The sequence below is a fragment of the Leishmania panamensis genome (genome assembly GCF_000755165.1).
Source record: "Leishmania panamensis strain MHOM/PA/94/PSC-1 chromosome 29 sequence".
Taxonomy (NCBI): Eukaryota; Euglenozoa; class Kinetoplastea; order Trypanosomatida; family Trypanosomatidae; genus Leishmania; species Leishmania panamensis.
Genome location: NC_025875.1, coordinates 982,774 through 993,473, shown reverse-complemented (window position 1 = coordinate 993,473; position 10,700 = coordinate 982,774). Strand labels below are relative to the sequence as shown.

The 10,700-nt window shown below is 47.6% G+C and overlaps 6 protein-coding genes across 6 annotated transcripts; 4 read left to right on the top strand and 2 right to left on the bottom strand.

Moving 5' to 3' along the window:
• Positions 1–529: 529 nt before the first annotated feature.
• LPMP_292390 (60S ribosomal protein L39, putative) lies at positions 530–685 on the bottom strand (the record flags this gene model as incomplete). The annotated part of the gene is made up of 1 exon (XM_010702541.1): positions 530–685. The coding sequence occupies one exon, from the start codon at positions 683–685 to the stop codon at positions 530–532; it is 156 nt and encodes a 51-aa protein (XP_010700843.1).
• A 922-nt stretch (positions 686–1,607) lies between these two features.
• On the bottom strand, positions 1,608–2,969 carry LPMP_292380 (aspartyl aminopeptidase, putative; the record flags this gene model as incomplete). The annotated part of the gene is made up of 1 exon (XM_010702540.1): positions 1,608–2,969. The coding sequence occupies one exon, from the start codon at positions 2,967–2,969 to the stop codon at positions 1,608–1,610; it is 1,362 nt and encodes a 453-aa protein (XP_010700842.1).
• A 1,534-nt stretch (positions 2,970–4,503) lies between these two features.
• On the top strand, positions 4,504–5,124 carry LPMP_292370 (ubiquinone biosynthesis protein, putative; the record flags this gene model as incomplete). The annotated part of the gene is made up of 1 exon (XM_010702539.1): positions 4,504–5,124. The coding sequence occupies one exon, from the start codon at positions 4,504–4,506 to the stop codon at positions 5,122–5,124; it is 621 nt and encodes a 206-aa protein (XP_010700841.1).
• Positions 5,125–5,527: 403 nt separating this feature from the next.
• On the top strand, positions 5,528–6,082 carry LPMP_292360 (nucleosome assembly protein, putative; the record flags this gene model as incomplete). The annotated part of the gene is made up of 1 exon (XM_010702538.1): positions 5,528–6,082. The coding sequence occupies one exon, from the start codon at positions 5,528–5,530 to the stop codon at positions 6,080–6,082; it is 555 nt and encodes a 184-aa protein (XP_010700840.1).
• A 409-nt stretch (positions 6,083–6,491) lies between these two features.
• On the top strand, positions 6,492–7,640 carry LPMP_292350 (hypothetical protein; the record flags this gene model as incomplete). Its single annotated transcript, XM_010702537.1, has 1 exon — positions 6,492–7,640. The coding sequence occupies one exon, from the start codon at positions 6,492–6,494 to the stop codon at positions 7,638–7,640; it is 1,149 nt and encodes a 382-aa protein (XP_010700839.1).
• Positions 7,641–8,241: 601 nt separating this feature from the next.
• Positions 8,242–9,360, top strand: MKK (mitogen-activated protein kinase kinase, putative; the record flags this gene model as incomplete). Its single annotated transcript, XM_010702536.1, has 1 exon — positions 8,242–9,360. The coding sequence occupies one exon, from the start codon at positions 8,242–8,244 to the stop codon at positions 9,358–9,360; it is 1,119 nt and encodes a 372-aa protein (XP_010700838.1).
• Positions 9,361–10,700: the final 1,340 nt, after the last annotated feature.

Here is a 10,700-nt window from a genome sequence, read left to right as displayed (position 1 = left end):
GCGTGATAAAGAGTCCGAAGGGTTCATTTAGCGCTGTAGGTACTTTGCTTGTCCTACATATGATAACAAGTCTTGAATAGCGTTCAGATCGTGGAGAGGGAAAAGGAAGCTAGGGCACGCGAAATGCCGTAGGGGCACAGACAATGGAAAAAAAAAAGAATGAGGAGATGATACGGTAGGGAAACTGTAGATAGGAGCAGAATAGTAGTCATCGTTTTTGGTCAAGTGCGGTTTTCTACTTATTTCCATGCAGCCAACATGCGATAGTAACGCAGAAAAGGCAGATAGTGGGGAATGCACAACAAGTGCACTTTTCCCTCTTTTTGGAAGATGTCATTCGCATCTATATGCATTGGAATATGAAAGAGACAACTTTCACATTTTATGTGAAAGTCGCAAAGATTTGCACCTAGTGGAAAACTTTGCAAGCTTTCTTGATGGTCAGTCGTATTGCCTGATTTGAATTTGCGTCGATCACATGACAAAAATGAATAAATAAAAGTGTATTTGCTCCATCGTCTGAAAAATCTTAGTAGTTCAGCTTCGTGCGGCGCCAGTGACGGCGCTTCTCGTTCCACTTGATCCGGTTACCAGTACGCAGACGAATCCAGTAGGGAACTGGTTTGTTCTGGTTCATCTTTTTTGCGTACTTCTTCTTCACGGCGAGAGGCTTGAAGCGGCCCATTTTGTCAAACACCTAGGAACTGTAATGTCGAAGTTGGCGAAGTTTGATGTTATGTGGTTACATATGAGTATTGTGTTAGGACAGTTGGTGTAGTTTTTTAAAAGGTGCAGTTTGAAGCATAGGTCAGTAGAGAAGAGTGAAGAGAATAAGGAAGTCTGAATTCGTAAGTCCCCTAAAACACACCCACATGACATCGTGCCAACTTCGCAGCGTAAGTAGCAAAAAGTTGCTCTTGCGACGTACAGTTCACCAGTTATTATTGGCATGCTCGGCAAAAGGAGGTGCCCTAAAGAAAAGTAGTACCTCTTGCTTTACCAGAAAATTACCGTCACGTAAAAGTCTTACCTGACTCAAAAACACGGTGACGTATCAATCTACCGCCAGTATATTCGGCAGCTTTTACTGACTTATCTTTTAGCCACGAATTCCTACCGTGATATGTGTAACTGCAGTTCCTCGGCACATAAATATGAAAGTTCTCGTTGAGCACCAAAGTGGCTGAAAGGGCCGAAGTACAACAATACAGGTAAACACAAGAACAGCAAGAGAAAATGCATGATAAACATATCCAACTCTCAAAAGTAAACTGATCACCGCACACACTTTTCGAGTCAGCATCTCAGCTTTCTCCAAAGAGAGTAATTCCTCCAAAAAAAAAAGAGTGAAAAGAAGTGAAACGGAAAGCGACACCAACACATACGCTGCAGTAACTACTTTTGAACCTGTCGCTGTTTGTCGCACTTTGGCAAAAGTTGACACCTGTCCAGTCAACATATTCTTCTCATCGAATAACAGAAAAAAACAAGTGCTAAACTCAGTAGAGACAGTCGGCACTTTGTTATCAGACAACGAAAGAAAGACAAATGTACGTAGGACAGAGTTGACAAAGCCCACTCAAGGGTTTCGTAACGCTTGTTGGCAATTACTCAGACGAATTCTGGTAATTGACGAAAAAGGATTCAATCAGTTTTGTCATGTAGTAGACGTCAAGAGTGCCACACATCTCGCGGATGCTGTGCATGCTAATCATGGGATTGCCAATATCGGCTGTTTTAATACCGGACAGAGAGGACAGGATTGGTCCAATGGTAGATCCGCATGGAGAATCATTGCGTGTCACAAACTCTTGAATGGGCACGTCGGCCTTTTTCGCCATAACTTTCACAACAGCGGCCGTTAATCCGTTTGTCGCGTAACGGATATTTGCATTATATTTGATAACAGGTCCTCCATGAAGAGCTGGCCGGTGAGCAGATTCGTGCTTGTCAGCGTAATTCGGGTGGCACCCATGTGCCCCATCGACGGAGAGAAGAAATGAATTTGCAACCAACGTTGCACGAAGCGTTTTGTTACTCACAATGTGCTCAATAACATCAGGAACAAGAGAGCCCGCAGCACCCTGAGATGAGCTGGAGCCACATTCTTCGTGATCGAATAAGCATATCATGCGCATCATCGAATCATTCTCTAACAGATCAGCGCCAACAAGCGCCTTGACAGCGCAATAGCACGAAATCAGATTATCGAGGCGCGGTGAGAAAATAAACTCATCATGGATTCCACCAATCACCGCCGGTTGTGTATCAATGACACTCAAATCAAAATCGACTATTTCGCCTGGATTACATCCAGCAACGCTTGCAATTGCCTTCATCAAGGAAATGCAGTGATTCGGATTCGATCCGTCATTATCATCACATTCCGCAAGCTTTGCGGCTATCTGCGTGGAGATGACAGGGATCAAATGAGACTCCTTGTTTGGAGAAAAGGTTTCTCGATCCTTGGCAGTAGTCAAATGAATAGCGAGATTTGGGATGCGCATAATAGGCTTGTCGATCTTGATTATCTTCTGTTCCAGACGCTCTCGCGCAATGATGACGCGGCCAGCAACTGTCAAGTCACGGTCAAACCATGTATGCCACAGACCGCCACCATAGCACTGCACCGCGACCCGCTGGTAATCAGACGAAGTTGATCTTGTGCGCGGTTTCAGTAGAAAATTAGGGGAATCCGTGTGCGCCCCAACAATCTTTACACCACTTGCTGGATCAAATTTTCCTCCGACTGCAAACGCGACAATGCTCGTGCCATTGCGCGTCAAGTAGTACTTGCCACCTGGAGCAATTTCCTCCCAATGTTTCTCCTCATCAAGCTGAGTGTACCCGGCATCTCTCAGCATTGCGGCAACCGTTTGCACCGTGTGAAATGGTGTGATGGCTTGATTCATGAAGCTGACAAATTCCTTCGCCATCTTCACAACATGATCAGACATAATGGTCGACATTTTGTCGAAGGAAAAAAATACATAACCATATAGAGATCTGTGATAGAAATAAATCTACTACCGTACGCAACCGTACGGGAGCAGGAAGCGAAAAAAAAGTGTTAGGTATATAGAGGTCACATGAAGAATAGCAGTTCAGTTACCCTCTGCCGGAGTGTGGACTTAAAATTTTCAGTTTTGCAGCTTTTCAGCATATATATATATATATATATATTAACATATAGAACTGACAGAAGTGCATGTCTTCGTGAGAGCATACCAGCATCTCACTTACAGCTGTAAGGATGCCACAAGGCGTCACTCTGGAAAGACCCCACTGTGAATAAAGCAACTTTTCGTGTGTTATGAGTCGAGCATCGCAGTTGCCACAGGTAAAAAGCAGACTCGCTACACTCTGGTGAAGAGCCTTTGTTGTTGTTTTTCTTGACATGGAGTACATTGCCTAATTGAAATGAGATATGCTGAAAAAAGGGGAAAAAGTGCAGATACAAAAGGCATACCCCCAAGGCTCTTAAAACTACAGCTATAAGGGCTTCTGTGGCACAGACCGCGCAGAGGTACTAAAGGGAATCACGGTGGAGGCTCATCAAGAAGCAACAAGGGCTGCAATGTGGAATATGGGATCCGCCTTTCGGCGCTCGAAGAAAACCAAATTCATTCTACGGGGATGCCCGCTTGTGAACATCAAAGTTGCTGTCTACCAATGTTAATGACAGCGCTTTGTTCCTTTCACTCACATTCCTCTGTTTTCCTGAACTGATGGTTCGCCGAATGGTAAGAAAAAAAGCTCTTGCCGGGTCCCGCCACTGCCCATATCACAAGCGGAGCCACCATAGCACTGCGTCGTCATCCTTTTTTTTTCCGGCTGCTCTGACAAAAAAAAAAACAGTGAAATCTTTTCTTCTGAGCTTAAAATGCAAAGGACGCACTAAAGGAAAGCCATGCAGGTCTGTTTTGGTCACGATGAAAAAGACCCGAGCATTCTCAGACAGACTTGCGTTCCGGTTATTTTCGCCCCCCCCTCCTTGCCCCTTCACACGTGCCCTCAAGACGTTCCGTCTCCGTACTTGTGGGGAGCTGAGGACGAACTGGAGGAAACGTTTCCTGTCTCTTAGGGGCTTTCTGTACCTTTTCACCCTAAGGGAGGATGAGGCTAGTAGAACGCGTGAACTTTTCCTTCCTCGAGGTTGCGCTCGCTTTGACTCGTGTTTGTGGTGGTGAGGGTAAGGACGCCTTACCTTCAGATGGAGTGAGGCTCCTGTAGAGTTCTCCTCGAAGGCAAAAAACGGCACAGGTACTCACACTTGTTGCCATGTGCTGCACAGCTACCGATCCACCACGAAGGGCAACACACCTGTGAAGTGCATGCTCATCTGTTTGCGGTGCACCAACTCAGCTGTGACATGAGAGAGAACTACTTCTATCCATTACCACAATCACCCCTTCTCACATTGCTGTGACCTTTTACTCTACATCACACTCTCTCCTTTCGGCCCCCCTTTTTTGTTTCAGCAACAAAGCATACTCATTATGAATGAGATCTCTTTTCCACCCGTCGTTGGTGGTCTTCGGGCCCGTATTTGCGATTCCCTTCAAGCAGCAGAAAATTGACGAAGTTATCCGCGTCGACCATGCAGGCGAGGTGGCAGCCGTTCGCATTGCGAGGCACCAGCTCGAGTGGATGTCGCCACTGGACGATGCATTCCCTATCGCACAAGAAATCCTTGATGATGAAATTGTCCATCAGGATGTGATGACTGAGCTTGCGGAGCGGCATGGTGTGAGGACTACTACGCTTGATCCCCTTTTTAAGCTTGGAGCGTTTTTATTGGGATCTGGGACGGCGGTGCTAGGTAAGGATGCGATGATGTGCTGCCACGCCGCTGTTGAGATCACAATTTTCGACCACTACAATGATCAGCTACGTGAGCTCGAGGTTCTCGAGGACAAGTGCTCCGGAATGAAAGAGAGCGAGGTTGAAAAGAACGCTTGGAGAGATGTGAAAAACTACATTGTAAAGTTTCGAGATGAAGAGAAACATCACCAGGAGTTAGGAGAACAAAACGGCGCTGACCGAGCACCTGCCTACCCACTTCTTTACAACGGTATTCGGCTTGCGTGCAAAATTGGTGTTGCGTTGGCTAAGCGTATCTGACATTCTCGCAGAGCTCCTCACAACCTCATCCTTTGAGCGTCATTTCATCATCTTCGACTGCGTTAAAGGCAATACAATGAGAGGAAATGCGTGTTTGATTGCTTAGTCTGTTGGAATTAGGTCAAATGGCTACCATTGAAAGCCCATCAAACACGCCATATCATATCAACAAGAGCAGCAAAGGATAAGGTTACTGCGTGATGAGCACTGATGAAACTAACCCCCAGTGACGACAAACTGAGGACTGTGTGGAAGTTATCTGCTGGTAATGCTGTTTATATACGCTTCTACACTTTGTGTGCGCGCTATCCCCCTGTATCGCTCTTCATTTGCCATAAAAAACAACACAAAGTTTAAACGACCTGATATCGAGTTCCTCTTTTTTTGACTGCCTTTTAACGAAATGGAACTTTCACAATCTACTGTGCAGGTGATCTCGAAGTTCACCGACGACTTGGTGAACGTTGATCAAAAGTGTGATGAAGAGGTAACTGCCCTGCGCCTCAAGTACCGCAGCCAGATGGAGCCTCTCCTGATGGAGCGCCGTGAGCTTCTCAAGGGAGTCGGCAACTTTTGGTCTGGTGTGCTCTCGTCTCCTGAGACGCCAATCTCGGAACTGCTGAACGGCACTATTGATCCGAAGATTATTCGCGCTGTCACTGATTTTCAGGTCGTTACCCGGACCAGCGGGAGTAAGCTCTATCGGAACATCATCTTCACCTTTCGTCAAAACATGTTTGTCGAGGAGGGAGATGTCTCACGAGAGATTGACACTGATATGAAGACAATCTCTCTGCATCCACTCAAGTGGAAACCTGGCAGTGAGCGCGCACGCACTGACTCATTTTTTGCCTTTTTCACGGCAAACTTTTCTTCCGATAGGGAAGCCGTGAGCGAGGTCGCGGAGGCTCTCGACATAATTTATCAGAACCCATTTCTGGCCGTCGAGGCGGACTAGCCCCTGCAATGCGGCACTAAATGTCATGAAAAAGATTAAGCTGAGATAAACTTTTGAAGAAGAAAAAAGGTGCGAAACAAGTTTTTCTTGGTCTCAGCGAGCACATACCAATAAGCCTGGTGCGTTGTTTCACTGGATGCCCATAGAGCGGCAAGTGGAAAAGAAACGTGATTGACATCATTGTTGTAAGTAGGTATTGTGTAGAAGTCGCCCTGGATCACCTTCTCTTTACTGTGAGTTTGACCTTTTTGTCACGCCACCTCAACGCCTACATATCTTCTGTTTGTATGTCATTTCCTCTCTGTGACGCTTCTCTCCACACATATAAAGAAAGGACTGTAAATAAATACATAAGCAAAGCGGAGAAGAGGTGCTTTAATCTTGTATCTTTCGCTCACTAGACCACAAAATGGACACAATGAATCTTCAACAAGCTTCACGTAGCATACATGAAATGCTTTATACGCTTGGTACATCGCTGGATAGGTTCCGGGGTGCAAATGGCTTGCAGCACCTGGCGAACACCGGAAGGCTATCCCTTCTGTCGCTTTTTGGCATGTTTGAGCGCACCAGGGATGAAAACTACGAGAAGCGTTCCTCAGCCATCTTCGAGACACGGCGCTGTTTGCTGCAGCTTGTTGACGACTTCGAGGGGATTGCTGGGACTACCGCGAAGCTGATGCAAGGAATCGACCGACTGCTTGTTACGCTCGAGCAGTTTCATCGCTGTTGTGACATTGAAATAGACGATCGCATCAATGTCGACGATTCGGCCATCAAGCAACTAGAGCAACGCTTTCAACAGATTCGCGAGGCTAACAGTCGGCTAAAAGGATCTCTGGAAGACTTTAGCACCTCAAAAGTCACGTGCGTGGATATAACACGCAACGTCATAATGGAGGTTGAAAAGGTGAATACAGACACGTCGCGTAATGTTGCTGCCGCACTCACAGACTTTGACCATCAGCGTCGTCGCGTCCAAATTAAGGAGAACGAAATGGCGCAGGCCATGTCCCGCACATCAAGGGAAGACCCGGCTGTGAGATTTGCAGAGCTTAACTACGTGAAGGAATCAGAGGTGCTGGAGGGTCTTGGTCGGAAGTATATTGATTCTCTCGGAAATGCAATGAAGGCAACCCATTTTGTACTGGAGCAGTCGTCGATGACTGGCTGGGCGTCGTCGAACGTCTTCTTCGTGCAGCTTGGTCAGCTTTTCAGCGAGATGTCGGCAAGTGCAAAGGCGATCGCAGCGAACCTGCTGTTCATCAAGAACTCGCAGAAAGTTTCTCATCAGCTGACAGAGGAGAAGCGAAGGATTTTACAAGAGCAGAGAGCAACATCAACTGCGGCAGTCGCGGCGACTGTCACTACGACACGTCCCTTTACTGAAGGCGCAAGTGCCTCACCAGGAGCGTCGTCCCCTTACTCGTGCACGAATGACTCTTTGGTGCCATCTCCTCTCCCAACCGCATCGCAACTGGGGCCATCGGCTAAGGAAAGCTCACCGACTGAAGGACCGGAGCGCAGGCCTGTGAATATTGAAGACTTGTTTCAATGAGGAAGGCCCTCAGAAACATGATTCGACTCTGCTGCGTTTTTTGTTCATAGCGCCTTGTTTAGTGCATGCACTCTCCCTTAGTGTTTCTTTACTCTCTCGTAAACCTATCGCTACGTGTTTGCTTGATGTCCACTCTTCGCGAAAGTAATATGCACTCCGCTTATCTGCCTTTCTAGGGTTGCGTGCGATGCCATATCAATCACTCAACATGAAGCACTTGAGGTGGCTGCCCCTCTACTCCTACCTGTATGGTTCACAGCATGTGCTTAGTCTCAAGGTCTCTCTTGATTTTCCAGAGATGTTGATTGTGACGTCTCTGCTGTTTTTTTTTTTGTCCTTCTGTGCTTCATGTGAACTAGTCGGATCGGTGGTGCGGACGCGGGCTGAACCTGTATAGCCCGCTCACTTCTGACGAGAAGAGACAGCTCCTCACCTTCTCCACAATGCTCGATGGCGTTCTTGTTTCGTCTTTGCTGCGCTCAAAGTTTCCCTTCATTGCTCTCCTTCTTAAACAAAAAAATTGGCGGTAGAATCGAAAGGATTTCTAATAGCCACGTCAGGAATTACAAGAAGCGACCATAATAACTACATTTCGATAGAAATGAAGAATCGACCGTCTCTCGTGCTGGATGCGGCAGTGGTGGAAAAGTTCCAGCAGGACTCGAAGTCCTATCAGATCAACAGCAACAACTCCTTGCAGTTCCGCGCATTCCTCTTCAGCGAGGCTGGTATGTACACGAAGGACGGTCGCGAATTGCCGAGCACCGTGAAGAAGGATGACATTGACTACTCGTCGAAGCGCAACGTCGGCGCCGGAGCGAGCGGCGATGTCTTTTTCGCGCGCCTCAAAACGGGTACATCAATTGCCTTGAAGCGGATCCCCATCTCGTCCAAAGCGCATCGAGACGAAGTAGACCGTGAGCTCCAGGTCTTCATGGCCCGCGGCGATTCTCCGTATGTAATGAACAACTACGGCGCTTTTTGGGATGCCGAGGACGACGCAATTGTGATCCCGATGGAGTGGATGCCGTATACAGTGAAAGACCTCGGACTGTTTTGGGGCGGCTTCAACGAGCAGCTCTTGAAGGCAGTCTTCTTCCAGGTGGTGTCTGGCCTGGTTTACCTGCATGATGTGAAGCGGGTGCTACACCGCGACTTAAAGCCGAACAACTTGCTCATCAGTGAGAACGGCTACGTGAAGATAGCTGACTTTGGTGTGTCAAAGCTGATTCAAACGCTTGCTGTTTCGTCAACGTACGTTGGCACCATGTGCTTTATGGCTCCTGAGAGGTTGGAGCAAGGCATGTACGGTTTTAGCAGCGATGTCTGGTCACTGGGACTCACCATGATCGGGGCCGTCACCGGCAAGAACCCGTGGGCACCGCCGGAGGAGATGAACCTCTACCAGTTACTGGACAAGATGGCTAACGGAAGCACGCCGACACTTCCCAAGTCCGGCACGTTTTCTGATGATGTGAAGGACTTTGTGAAGCAGTGTCTCGAGCGTGACCCTGACACCCGTCCAACGTGCGCAGAGCTGCTTCGACACCAATTCTTCGCTGGTGTAACCACCAAAAGTGCCGTGGCGATGGTCAAGATGGCAGTGGAGCAGATGACCCGCCTGATCAATAACAACGCACAGAAGGAGAAGGAGGTCGCTCGATCACATGAGTCTCTCGAGAAGGATGTGAAGGCACAGCTTGATAAAATGGTCTCATAGTGGCGGAGAGGGATGTGCTCTTTTTGTATTTCTGCCCCATCTCTGCTTCCCTTTTACAGCGAAAAGTGGTGTGCATCGCTTTTCTACAGCGTTGGCTACTTTTATTCTTCACTATTTTGCCTTTTTTTTTTTGCCGTCCTCTCTCACTCTTGCATGAACTTCTCCCCCTACTCATAGGTTATGTCTCGTTTGCGTTTTATGACTGTCATCCTATTATTATTATTATTATTATTATTAGATTTGCGCGAGGAGCCGCTGTGGCAATGGCATTGTACAACGCAGAAGATCCACACAGGTATACACTCTCTGCCACGTGTATGATTACGTGGTGGAAACTTCCCTTCCAATGCGACCTCTCTTCTCCTCCTCGTTGTGTCTCGCGCTTCTTACGCACACTCCACTGCGCGCGTGTAGGATACTGGAATAGGTTACCTTTGAGGAGGTTATCTTTGGTTTTCTGCTTTATGTTGTGCTTGTTCTTAATATTGGCGCGCAAGTTCTACCTATCCCTTCCCTCCTCCCGTACCTCTTCTATATCCTTGTGTGACAGGGAGGAAAAAGGGAAGGGGGCGGACGTACGCGCGTGCGCCTGTTGTTGCAACATGATGACTATGTGTTGTCTCGCTTTTTTTTCCCGTGATCTTGTTTCGGCTTTCCCTTTTTCCCCATGCGCCACTCGATCTCTCGCGTACACCCTTCAGGGTTATACACAATGATGCCTTCCTTTTCACTCTTTTCCCCAGGGGGTGGGCATTGAAGCAGACGAAGAAGAAGCATTGTGCCGAGTTTCACGAACGGTGTGTTCCTCAACGAGCTGTGTAGGCGTAATACGAAGTATCCTTTTTCTTCCCTTTTTCTATTTGTACCTCTTTTAGCTCCTCCTTACCCCTTCTCCTTTCTCCACTTCGTGTTCTTCGCAGAGCATGGGACCGTCTCCGTGCACATCACAGCACATGTCAAACGCACGATGGAAGGCTGGGTGAAGAGTAAAACGGAGAGACACATGGCGTAAAGGTAGCAGCACCACCATCAACAGAAAGCAACTCTGCACATAGTTCTATAAGTGCGCTTCGTGTACGATGCCAAGGGAACACCGAAGGATGTGACCACTGTACTCTTCCTCCCCTTTTTATTTTTTACTGATTTTTCTTGATGACTCAGCGAAGCGAGTGCGCGGTGAGGTCGTGCTGAGCTGCTGGTTTTAACCAGCTCACTTTCTGTTTCTTCTTGTCTCTCCGATCGGATGTATGAACCATTGATGTTTTTCTGTGTGTTTCTTCTGCTTTGCCCTCCCCTATTTCTCTCCTCATTTCCCTCTCCGACCCTCTCCTTGCCTTCTT